This window comes from Lagopus leucura, unplaced genomic scaffold (assembly GCF_019238085.1).
Source record: "Lagopus leucura isolate 7727_CA_CO unplaced genomic scaffold, USGS_WTPT01 Super-Scaffold_73, whole genome shotgun sequence".
Taxonomy (NCBI): Eukaryota; Metazoa; Chordata; class Aves; order Galliformes; family Phasianidae; genus Lagopus; species Lagopus leucura.
The window spans coordinates 13,717,893-13,730,693 of NW_024962252.1; the positions used below are offsets into that span (position 1 = coordinate 13,717,893).

General features: G+C 36.6%; 1 protein-coding gene across 2 annotated transcripts in view; it reads left to right on the forward strand.

The window, feature by feature from the left end:
* Positions 1-12,801, forward strand: part of MYOM2 (myomesin 2) — a 74,407-nt gene that overhangs the window by 16,402 nt on the left and 45,204 nt on the right. For both annotated transcript variants that reach the window (XM_042890678.1, XM_042890684.1), the window contains exons 7-11: positions 5,694-5,782; positions 5,860-5,910; positions 6,180-6,344; positions 9,247-9,408; positions 11,454-11,595. In XM_042890678.1, the coding sequence (XP_042746612.1) occupies positions 5,694-5,782; positions 5,860-5,910; positions 6,180-6,344; positions 9,247-9,408; positions 11,454-11,595 (609 nt within the window). The remainder of the gene's footprint in view (positions 1-5,693; positions 5,783-5,859; positions 5,911-6,179; positions 6,345-9,246; positions 9,409-11,453; positions 11,596-12,801) is intronic.

Here is a 12,801-nt window from a genome sequence, read left to right on the forward strand (position 1 = left end):
AAAAGCCCTGCAATGAGCAGGCAGATGAACTGATGAGAAATGATAAGCAGAGAAAGACGTTTGATTTTCCAGAGCAATGTCAGCGTGGTGCAGTTGCACACTGCCACTTTTACAATCTCAAAATTTGGCAGTGTTTTATATTTCATTAGGGCTATCTCCCTTTCCTGTTCCAGTTCACTGCTTAAAAATGCTTCTAATTGCAGCAAGAGTTTGTGGTTCCATCAGTGAAAATGCGTGGCAAAGCCAGTAGAGTGCAGTGTAATACCTACTGCCAGAAGGCAGAGCTAGTCCCTAATCGAGCACTCAGCTCCTAAGCATCGTCAGCATTGCTTTAAAAAAAGAAAAAAAAAAGCTTAAAAATTGAATGAACCTTCTTTTCTAACTATTCTCATTTAATAAATGACACTGTGCAGTCAGTACAGTGCTATTTTAGTTTGATTAGGAACAAAAGGCTTGGAATAATTTAAGCTGGAACTACAGAATGAGGCCTGCCCTTCCTCCTGCTGTGGGTGGAAGCAGGACAGAGTGCAGGCACTGCAGCAAAGGTACTTCTCCAGCTCAGGAGGCAGAGCCTTGGAGCTGCATACAGTTGATTGTGTGGTGATAGGCTGCAGGTCCTGGCGCCTTGCAGGTATGCGCTGCCAGTGTATGTATAGGCAGCAGGTATGGTGTGCTTCAGTTCTTTTTTTCATCGCAGAAATACAAACAATATCCCCCAAATGAAATTATCTGTAATTTTCTGGCCTGTCAGTCACTTTCCTCTACAAGCTGCAATAGCTGGGAGCCAATGAGATGGGCATGAGACAGTGTCAACCTCAAAACAGAGGTTCTCTATTCAGTAAGAACAAAACCTAACCAATTGAAAAGAATCTATCAGGTTCAGTCTGCCTAGAGAATCAGAATATGAGATGGTGATCCTGCAGAGTGTTTCCACATTTTGGTATCATATAGATGTAATGCTGAATATTTTGTCATTTAAATTCAAGGAGGCAACTTTAATTCTTGAAATGTACTATATTATGCTTCCTACTCTTGACATGCACTAAGTTGTGTTCTAATTCAGGCAAAAATGTTATCTTAGTCTCAATCCCTATGTTTAAATGAATATATGCATTTTAAACAGAAGTATCTGCCTGGGGAATATTCCCTTCACAACCACAAGAGCTACAGAAACTTGTGTGGATTGAGGGCAATTTAATTTTCACAAAAGTTATTAGTACCTTGGAACATGTGTGAGGTGCCCTTACACCTCATATTTTCTAAATGTACTCTAAGCATATTTTAACTGACCTTTGTAAAGGTTAGATAATACATTCTCCATCATGATGCAAGGAAAACTGGTGTACAGTTTAGGAATGGTCTTGACTCAGGGCACTTTATGGTGTACCTAGGAAATCTATTTTTTATATTCACAGAAAAGGAAGTAGTTTCCAAGGTAATCCTCAATCTGAATATTATCTGGCACCAAAGGAGAATTAGGACTTGATGTACCTTGCCATCCTGTTCGACTTGTGTCGACTTGCGTGTATTAAGCCAATGCACTGTGTAGTGCTAACCTACTAACCCCATATACCTCCAACATCAAATTTAAAGGCAGGCCATTGAGTGTGAGGCTATCTAAGATGGTTTGATTTATCCCCTGGTGAGTTCAGTTAGAGGTTATGGGAGAGTACTATAAAATGGTTTCAAAGCAGTGACCTCCAGAAAATGGATAGAATTAGTAGGATCTCTTAAAATGCCTGGACTGGGGAATTATTATCAGTATGTTCATAATAACAACAAGAATCTTGTTCCTCATCATAAAAGAAAATGTACTGTAAAAAATAAGCGTGCTCCATCCTTTTATAAAATTAGTTCTCACACCATCACTAATCTAAACAATTCTGTCAGATAGGTCCTTTAATACATCAAGATGGTTGTGCTAAAGAAACAATCCTTTTGTGACTCTTCTGTCTGTTCTGGAGACTTTTATGGTTATATTCTCTTTCCTCTACCTTGGAGACCCAAAATACATAGAGGCATTTTGCTGTTCCTTATGAGACTGCAAAGTTATGGAGAAAGGACTGAGAGTAGCACAGCTATATACCTATCAAAAAGTTAATCAGATATTTGATTCATGCTGTTCCCTCATTTTCTGATTTTTTTGATGCTTTAAGTGGTCAAGCAGAATGTGGCCTCACATTTGTTCTCTATTTTCTTAATTATTTCTATGCCAATTTGTGGTTAATAAATTATGTTTCAGTTCCTGAATCCTGAGTGATTCTTATAGAAATTAATTACTCCTGATTGTTTTATCTGCTATTCTGCTGGAAAATGAAGCCAACAGTGAAAGCAGATGCTGGCTATTTTAAACTGATAGTTGAATTAATCTCATTGTGTTGAAGAGCAGCTAAGTAGTATTTGAGAGAGGCCTGAAGTAGTGCTTTGTTTATGAAAGGGAGCAGCCTGGTACAGCAGTGATGAGGCAGCCATCCATCACTCCATTATGGTGTCAGTGCTGAGAGCTGCCTGAACTGTGTGCAGCTGGGGATGGATCAGCACTGGCCCTGCAGCATGTCACCTGGAGAAGCCTGGAGGTGAAGGCTGGTGAAGTTGCAGTACACTTCTATAGGTCTCTAGACGGGTTGGCCTGGACAGTGGCCTGGAGAACAGGAAGTCTTTATGGGGCATGTATCAAGGGATGAGGTCTGCAGGGTATGCTATGGCACTGCCTGCCACTGGTGACTAGGAATTGCTGTCCTTCTATAACGAACTAAATGCATCCTCTTCTACAGTGCTCCCCTGGTGTGCAGTGGATGACAGCCACGCAGCTAATCCTCTTATCCTTCAGGACAGAGCAGTTACAACCAGGATGCTTCCTGGGAAAAGCCCCTTGCTGTCTCCTGAGCTGTGCCTAGCAGTCCTTTGGGAGCTGTTACATGCTAATACATGCCAAGGGCTGTTCAAGCAGGGTGATCTCTGTATATTACATATCTTACTGTATGTACTGCATACTATGTACTACATATATTTCCTTTAGAACAGGTGTAGTGCAGAGTGACTTGTACACCTTAGATTTCTACCACAGTCAATTATCTAATGCCCCTTGAAAAAACTTCTTGAGATGCCTCGTTTGCTGTTGGCTTGTTTCATTATAGCAAGGCACTGTACTGAGCTAGAACAGTGTGTAAGTTATGTATATTTCAACAAAGAGACATTGAAGCATGATTTAGGAAAAAAAACTGCACTAAAGTTTTAACTCACTTTTGACATAACACAAATATTAATACAGTGAAACTGGGATACTAAAAAAAAAATATTAGTGTTAATAAGAAGTTAACGTCACTAACTCCAAGAGATTTCAGCTAAGTCCAGAATCATTTTAGCTTTATGTAGATTGGTGAATGGGTATTGATATTTTTAAAATAATTTCAGAAATCTCTGAAATATTGAGTAGCATTTAGCCTATTATTTCAATTCTTCTCTAGTGCTTTTCAGACTTACTTTTTCCTGCCTAGACTGCAGTAGAGTGATAATGGGTTTCATACTCTAACTCCAGGCTTTCTGGATAAGTGGGTTAATCTTAAGAGTCACTCCTCTGTCTTTGATAATTAAATGTATGATTGACTTGGTAGCATGCCATGTTTTGTGAATTGTGTGCTGAAGATTTGCCTCTAGGAGGAGCTGTTACTCCTGCTCGTTTAAAGAGTTAAACCACAATTTTATAGAGCTTTCATCAAGTTTTTTTTTTTAGGCATCACAGAACAGAAAGTATCATTTTTTACTGACACTGCCAAGAATATATATAAGAGCTGAAAAAAAGGAGTCTGATGTGCCTGTCTCAAGTACTACATGGCCCCAGATTGGCATTCTCTTATACAATTTACTTCAAACACTTTTATGCATTCCTTCTTCTTTCACACCTGGGATATAAGAATTCTTAGAAGACAAGTACAGGCACAATTTCATCCCTCTAATCTGGCAGTTGCCAAGAATATACAAATTCATTAATTCTTCTTAGAGGAAACTAAATGCACAAGTGTAGAACATTATGTATCGTCACTGGAAATTACTGAAGGATCTCCATCAAATGCATTGGAATACACAGAAGCAGAATTTAATTATACATATTTCAGACAGTGCTCTGATTAACTGATGGCTAATCATAATAGAAATTCCAAGAAATAGGAAAAAAATTGACAATTTTCTTTGACATGAACATATTTTTTAAAGGAAAAAAGCTCAAGAAAAGATATCAACTTTAGCCAAATTAAAATCTTTATTTATTAAAAACCAATATATGAGAATATTTCATATTAAAGTATTTAGTATGTTTCTGAAAATAAAGCAGATGTAAATCCTGAAATATCTTTTTGAACTGAAATGTTCATTCTGAAATGATTATGACTGTTTACAAGGATGAATAGTGATAGGATAAGGGGGAATGGTTTTAAACTGAGACAGGGGAGGTTTAGGTTAGATATTAGGAGGAAGTTTTTCACACAGAGGGTGGTGATGCACTGGAACAGGTTGCCCAAGGAGGCTGTGGATGCCCCATCTCTGGAGGCATTCGAGGCCAGGCTGGATGTGGCTCTGGGCAGCCTGGTCTGGTGGTTGGAGACCTTGCACATAGCAGAGGGTTGGAACTTGATGATCACTGTGGTCCTTTTCAACTCAGACCATTCTATGATTCCATGAAATATTAAAATGAAATATTCCAACTTTTTCAAAATTGTTTCTTCCTGCAGACTAATATTCTTTTTTGAGGAAATTTCATTCTATCTAAATCTGTATTTTAACAAAAAGGAGTCTAAAATATTTTTAATGCTCCTAGTCAGTGATGTTTATGCTTATTAGACACAGATAAATTTACTTCAACTGTAAATTAAAGTAATTGCACAAAAAAATGCATGTGCAAATAAAGAATTAGTTTTCTTTCCTTTATTTCAATTTTATGTCATACCCACTGAAGTAATATTTCTTGTGGTTTATCACATCTTTAATAGAAAAAGGTTTGGACTTGTATCTTAATTGGTCATATATCTGCTAGCGTAAATTCTCCTTCAAGGGAGGACGTAGTAGGTGAGACATTCCATCACTGGGCACTATTTGCCATGAAGTAATTATTTTTTTTAATTTTGTTTTCTTTTAAATTCTCCTTACATAATAGATAAATTTTGTCACTAACAAAATAAACCAAAATCTTTATGCCACAATTTAAGATGGATTCCTTTTTTTTTTTTTTTTTTTTTGTTTTGTTTTGTTTCGTTTGCATTTCCTAGGAGGTATGAGAGGCATAAAAAGCCCGTATGTACTTTCTAGGAATCACTGTAGAGCAATGTACTTCTGCAAGCATCACATCCTTTTATTCCATGTATCTTCCCTAAAGTATGTGGCAGAAGGGCAAGACAGATTACGAGCATAGTTACATAGTGAAAAAGAATAGCCGCACTGGTATATTCTAGCTCTCTTATTTTGATCATTCTCTAAAGGTCATCTCCAGTTTGCTCAAGTCATTGCAACCTGCACATTAATCCATGATAAAATCATAGAAAAACATAGAACCAGCTTTTTGATTGTCTTTCATCAACTTATACTGTTTAGTGTGAGTGAAGAGCTTTGCTCAGTGTTTGCACAGCTTGTTTTGTAATATTGATCATTAAGAGCATTTGTATTTGCACCGAGTCATTTATTTCCCTATTTTCCATTCTCAGAGCTGATTTCGATGATTCTGCTACCTATTCAGCTGTTGCAACAAATATCCATGGGCAGGCATCAACTAATTGTGCTGTGGTTGTGAGAAGTAAGTACTAATTTATGGTTAAAATAAGAAATAATTATCATGTTCATGCTGTTGAATCTTTATTGTGTGTTTCACAGGGTACAGAGAGAGTGAAGAGCCTCACCCAGCTGGGATAATGCCCTTCCACTGTAAGCAATTTATAAAATTTTTGCTTAAGTAGTTTATATACCCTTACCATTATTAAGAGCCATAATAATGTTTTACATATGAGGAAATTAAATATAACTTGTTTTTTTCTGATACCAATATGAGCTGTCCAGATGCTTTTCTTTCTCATTTGCATCTTTTGATCAGAATACATTATACTAGAGAGTTCCATTTTCTATTCAGATTAGACAGTAATCTGCTTGTGCCAACTACAATTTACTTAAGAATGTTTTCATTTTTTCACGCATAGTGCCACTGTCGCATGATGTTTGCTTCACACATTTTGATGTCCAATTTCTGGAGAAATTTGGAGTCACCTTTGCAACTGAAGGTGAAACACTGACCCTTAAGTGTTCTGTGTTGGTCACCCCAGAGCTGAAAAGACTACGGCCTCGTGCTGAGTGGTATAGAGATGGTAAGTCGGTACACTGTATAGAAGCTGCATGGAAAATGCTGGAGAAGACTCTGATCAGTTTAGAACATGAAATTCACAAGTTTAATTTCAGAATTAAGCAAATAAGCTTTTCTAGTATGAATTTATGGACTTAATCTCTCTTTAGTGACGTGGTGTACCTATTCTTGAGCACACACAGCAAAGGAGGTAACCTCATGTTATCTAATAAGATAATGGTTAAAATATTTACTGACTAAATGGAAATCTAAAGTCACTTCCTCACATGAGTGCCCCATATTGTTTCAGTTTTCATCCACCATGACTTAATCTATGGAACAACAAGACTGTTTGCCCTTTCAACAAGCCCTTTCAGATTAATACTTAATAATGCCTACATAATTCACTCTTGGTATGTAATGGATATGTAGATAGATCACACTATTGCCAAGAGATGTAAAGTTATATCAAGTGGCAGAACTTGTTCCCGAATACAGCAGGAATTCATGAACTATGAATCTCTGCTGTGTGCTACAATTTCCTCTGTTGAATCGCTTGAAATCTGGAGGCAAGGCATTAACATAAATGATGAGATGGTTAATAATTTGTAGAACATTATGTGCTTTCAATGTTGTGATTTTTTTAGGACAATATTTAATTCTACTATTTTATGAAGACAATCTTTATTTTTCCTATGATTTTTGAGTTTATATTAATCAAGTAATAACAGTTGAATCCCTGATAAGGTTTTTTCTAATAATTATACATGTTTATTCAGTATTAATAATCTTCACATGAGTGAAGCTTATTGAGGTTGTCTACTAAACTCCTAGGGGTGTATAAGTCAACTGAATCAAATCCTCTAATGTGGTTTGGGATTCAACAAACATGAATATGACGTCTACAATTCATGGTCCACCTAGAAGAATTTTAGATACTGCAAGAACTAAATCAAGATAATACTTCTGAAATGTCTATCCAATCTTAATAAGAGATGAGCTGGTAGCTAGAGCTTTCTGATATTGATCTCTTGTGTAATATAAGCATTATAAAGTGATATGCAACAGCATTCTGCAGTTATTTATACTGTAAAACAGAATATAAAGTTAAATTCAAAGGAAAAAATCACAGAGTGCACAACTGAGCTGATAGTACAGCAGATCAAAATGCCTGATGAAGATAAACTTCAATTATATAATTTCCTCTCTATATAAGAATTTTCAGAATAATAATGTTTTAGGAAAAATCTCTCATACTGAAAACAGCAAGTGAAGGTTGACTTACACTGACTCCGAGGTAAACTCTTGATAAGTGTTGGTAGAAGTGATGGAACTGGAGCATAACATATCAGTGTACTAAAGATTTGATCACGACTGTGAGGCTTTGGTATTGTAATATCATTGTGATCACAGGTGCATAAATACCTTCCCTAGTAAAACCAGAGAATATGTTTGTGGCCTCTGAAATTTACTCTTCTTCTTGGCTTCTTTTGTCAACCATCCAGGCTGCATTAAAAAGAGACCTCTTGCTTTCTTAAAGGATTTAGTGTGTCTTTGGCCTTTTGTGAAAGAAAGTTTTTCTGCTCTTACCAAACACAACTACTTCCATAATTTCTGGTGTAAGGTGCACATGAACAGTGGGAATGGATGATTGTGGCCTTAACAGGCAGTACAGGCTTGTTTGCAGTTTATATCAGTTAATTCTGGAGTGTCTGCCATTCCTCTCAGCTTGAAATGTATATAAGCGACCTTTTATTCAGAGGTGCTCATGGCTCAACTTCATTTCTTTCTTTAGGATTTTCCCCAGAACCCAGACACTAGTTAAAGATTCTAAGTGGAGATGTTTTCTGATTTCATTTAAAGTACTTCATGTCTCTCTGCATGAAGTGTCAGTTCCATTGTGACATGACAGAAAGGGGACAGGCAGATTTTCTAGGCAAGGATCTCATGATTAAGGATTCCATGGGAATAAATGTGACTAAATTTACTTTATACTCTTCTCTCTAGGAAGCTGTATGCTTAGATGATCACATAATTTACTGTTTTAGTAGCATGTTTTATTATCTGAATGTGTTATTTTTTATACCATCCATATAGTTCAGCTGGTAGCTGGAAAAATGAATTCCTTTGCAATCATCTGCACCAACATGCATTTAAGCAATAGAATAATAAACATTTATAGATATTCATTTCCTTTACATATAATTATGCTGAATTGATTAGAATAAATTAATATGCAATAGGTCCTAGGGATTTAGAAATAAAAAATAATCCAAGCAATTATTTAAAAAGTTAAGGTGAAGAAAGTCCCTTGGCTAGCATAAAATATCCTGCTCGTTCTTTTTCTCAGGTTTCAGTAGGCAATCAGATTAATTTTCATTAATCATGGGTCACCATCTCTCACCTATGAGGAATTCAAATATAATTTCATTCACTGCTGAACAGACATGCCTTGAGGAATTAAATTCAGTGTATGCTTATAGCAACCCAGATTAAACAGAAATCTCATTTTTAAACTTGGAGAAAGAAATTGAGTAATCTGACATTTGACCTGAACAGGTTACAAAACCTATTAATAATGAAACAAAGTTTCACCCTACATTTATTACAGAGTATGGCAGGTTTTTATATAATTTTCTTCAAAATGTTGGTGATATTTTTCTCTGTCAGCATATTCAAAATAACAGTGATGAAAGTTCAGAAGTTTGCACTGTATAGTATAGTCTGAGACCTCATATTCTCAAATTCATTGAAGAAATATGCTTAGGGAGTCGCAAGTTACTTTCTGTAGAGTTTTCATGGCATCAAAGCACTGTCCCTCTGAATAAAGTTAGTATAAAGCTGGTGTACTTTTGCCTCTCATTAGCACAGGGTTACACTAGGGCATTTGTGCTGCCCAATGTGCTAACATGGGTCTTCTGTTCCAGATGTTCTGATAAAGGACTCCAAGTGGACAAAGCTGTATTTTGGAGAAGGCCAGGCAGCTCTGTCTTTCACTCATCTGAACAAAGATGATGAGGGTTTATACACCCTGCGAATGGTTACAAAAGGTGGAGTGAATGAATATAGTGCATTCCTGTTTGTCAGAGGTAAGGTTTTCACCCCTTTCTTGGGAGAAATTTAAAATAGTAGTAGAAAGAGCAGTTTCATTAAAAAACCCTATGCAATAAATGATGCAGAAAGAAAGGTGGCATGGTGGTATTTAACAGTAATTTGATTTATATACTAGTTTGTACTAGACACAATACACTTGCTCTACATGAGTGAGAGCTTCAAGAAGTGCATGATTCTTCTTGGAGAACGAGATACATCATTCTTGTAAAAAACAGCTTATATCTTTCTTTAATTTCTCTTTTCCCAATAGGAAATGAATGTCTTTGCATGCTAACAGTCTGCGCTGTAGTTGTTTTATCTACATTACCAAGTGGGAACAAGCCTTGTTGGGCACACTCAAATTCTGGATGAGAAAGAAATATTCCCACTGACATACCAGGCACACTCAGCTTAATAAGCAGAAAAAGAAGCAAAGTAAGAAATTAGCTCATTGTAGAAATACAGTTTTCACAAGAGACATAGCTAAAAGAAAGATGAATGTGTTAAAATGGAATAAAGGTCAGAATTTGCCCTTGCATTTGCATACACAACTCTCAATGAAGGGAGAATGAGCTCCCATACGTACAGCTGTACAAAACTAAGTCTTTCCTATAATTTTTTTTTTTATTGAAATGAAAATAACTGGCTGGTTAGTGCTTTCATTCTCTTAAATACATTTGACCACATGCTCAGTCATTGCAAACTGGTGCAGCCACACTGAAGCTGTTGGAGCTGCAGTAATTTTAAATCCATAGAGATCTGGGCTGGTCTTGAAAAAATACTTGCAGAAGTGTCTTCCAGCCAATTTGTGTGGAGTGGAGAGGCATGAATGTTTTTTTTTGAGTGGCTGAGGTCCATCTTTCTTGTGGGACTAGCCCATAGGCTTCATCAGCTTTTCAATACATATTTAACAAGCCACCCTGATCTCTCTGGAAACAATATGCAAAAGATTTCTAGTTCCATTTGATTTCTAAAAAAGAAACTACCCAAGTGAAAAAAATGTTCACTAATTTATAGTAATTTTCCTAGAAATTATTCTCATGGTGGTGAGTTAATTTTAGGTACCTCAATGGTCCATTTTGCACTTAGTCTGATGCAAATGCATTCACGTGCACAGAATCTTGGCCTTGAGCTATGTACTCCAGAGTCTGTAGTGCCTTTTGTTGGCCTTTGTCTTGCCTATTTTTTATTCCCTTTCATGTGTACCAGGACTGCAGCTTGACTGAATTTCAGCCACCTCAAAACTGATTGCTTTTCAATATGGGAAAATTATGTTCTCATTACCTAAGGATCCTCTTCTGAAATACTTCAGATTCAGCTGCAAGAAAAATGCATAAAGCAAATCTATGGGCATTTTTACAGCATGTAGATTGTTATCAAATGACAGTACTTTTGGAACATATCTTGAGGAAATTTGAGAAAACACCAAGATTTTGGTTCAAATTAAACTTGTAACTTTTATTTGGTTATTTCAGAAAACAAACAAACAAACAAAAATCCATAAAAGAATACATTTGGACTCCCTACATGAAGTTTGCATGTTATGGGAACCTTTCTTTGAAAGGAAAAAAATCTTTCAGTAGACTCCATTAGAAGCCTTGGGTCTATAGTAAATATCTCAAAAATGAAGCCGCACAAGGATATCTTAATGAAAGTACATTCATTACCTAGGCTTGTTGGTACTGTAAAATTTTATATGAAAAGCAGCCTTAGAAATGAATCAAGAGTTTGAAAAATGTTAATTCCCTGAGAGATTTATTTTCCTCAGCTATACGTTTGTTACTGAGTACCTTGGTCTGATCAGTAACCCATTTAGCTACAGCTCTCAGTGGGAAAGATCAAAAAATACATTCCAGAACATTTTTATCCATATGGAGAGACAGATATAGGTCTGATTCATTAGCGCAGTGAATTAGAGTATGACAAAACTTTTTTTGGCTCACATTCACATAAAAGACTAGCAGAGCAGCTGAAAATTTTCCTTTTTGCAGTTGTTGTGGATTTCACAACCAAAACGGATTTACTTTTATTTGTGATCCAGATGCTGATGCATTGATCGCGGGAGCACCAGGGGCTCCAATGGATGTTAAATGCCATGATGCTAACAGAGACTATGTTATCGTTACCTGGAAACCACCAAATACAACCACTCAGAACCCAGTCATTGGATATTTTGTTGACAAGTATGTAAGCATTGGGACTTATTTAGTTCTGTTTATTGTCAAAACCATGTACATTCTGAAGAATAAAAATGCCATTATATTCCCATGTACTTAAGTTCTTTAGCTGTATTTCTATGCAGACCCCAGGCACTGTAAGTTGCCTACATTGCTAAATTACTAGAATGTTTTCTGGAACATTTTTAGCTCTGATTTTCTAGTACTTTCCCAGGCAATCCTGGACACTGTCTTGAAGCTAGCAAGGACCAGGAGTCCTTCCCAGTAATCATTTGCAAGCATCCACTCTTTATCAGATAATGAAAATGCTCAATAGCTTTCATGTGGCCAAATCAGAGAATGGGCCCTGGCACTATTTGATTTATAAGAGTCAGAATCTATGGGTACCTTGAATTAGATTTAGACTTTGTAGTCTGTATGCTGCAAAACCTGGAATCTAAGAATTATTACATTATCTTTTTGTTTTAGCCATAACTATGTTATAAGAGGGGCTTGAGGCATAGGCTCTTCAGAGCCAATAGTTTAAATCAGAATGGCACTTCTTTCTTTCCTCCAGTCTACAGTGCATTTGGCTCACTTTCAGCTCAGTGCAGGCAGCCCAGGATCAGGGAGTCCAATTGTTATTTTGCATCTCTCTTTCACTGAAGTGCATGGTTGCCCCTTGCAGCCAAGGTAGAATATCTGACCTTTACTGTCTGAAACTGACAGTCAGCTAAAAACATTACTGAAATGATTTTACAATGTACAACATTCTGCACTTAAAAGCAACATTTATAGTTCATTGCTGTTTGCTACCCTGTAATTTAGGGTAGTTCAGAGACAACTGTCTGGAAATTGCTGGAAAATGTTGGTTTATAAATAGCAGTCAGCATGAAGAAATTAATTTAAAAACTGAGGATTCTACCAGTTATATCCATTTTGTACAGTGAGTAGATCATAGTAATATTTCATCTACTTTGTATGTATCTATCCAGCTGTTCTTTTTGACATTTTGCCTGGATTACTGCAGCATGAAGTAGCCTTTGATCACGACCCTGTTTTTGACGGTACTGTCAGGGCAAAAGGCGGCCTTCTCCATTAAAGTTTATAGTAGTAGGAGGAAAAACGTGTGGGCATGCAGTGGAGCCAGTATGTGGACATCACTGTGCTTCTTGATGACTCCTGCAGTCATCTGCAGTAACCAAACCACTGTCAGAGAGAAAAGCCTGTTTG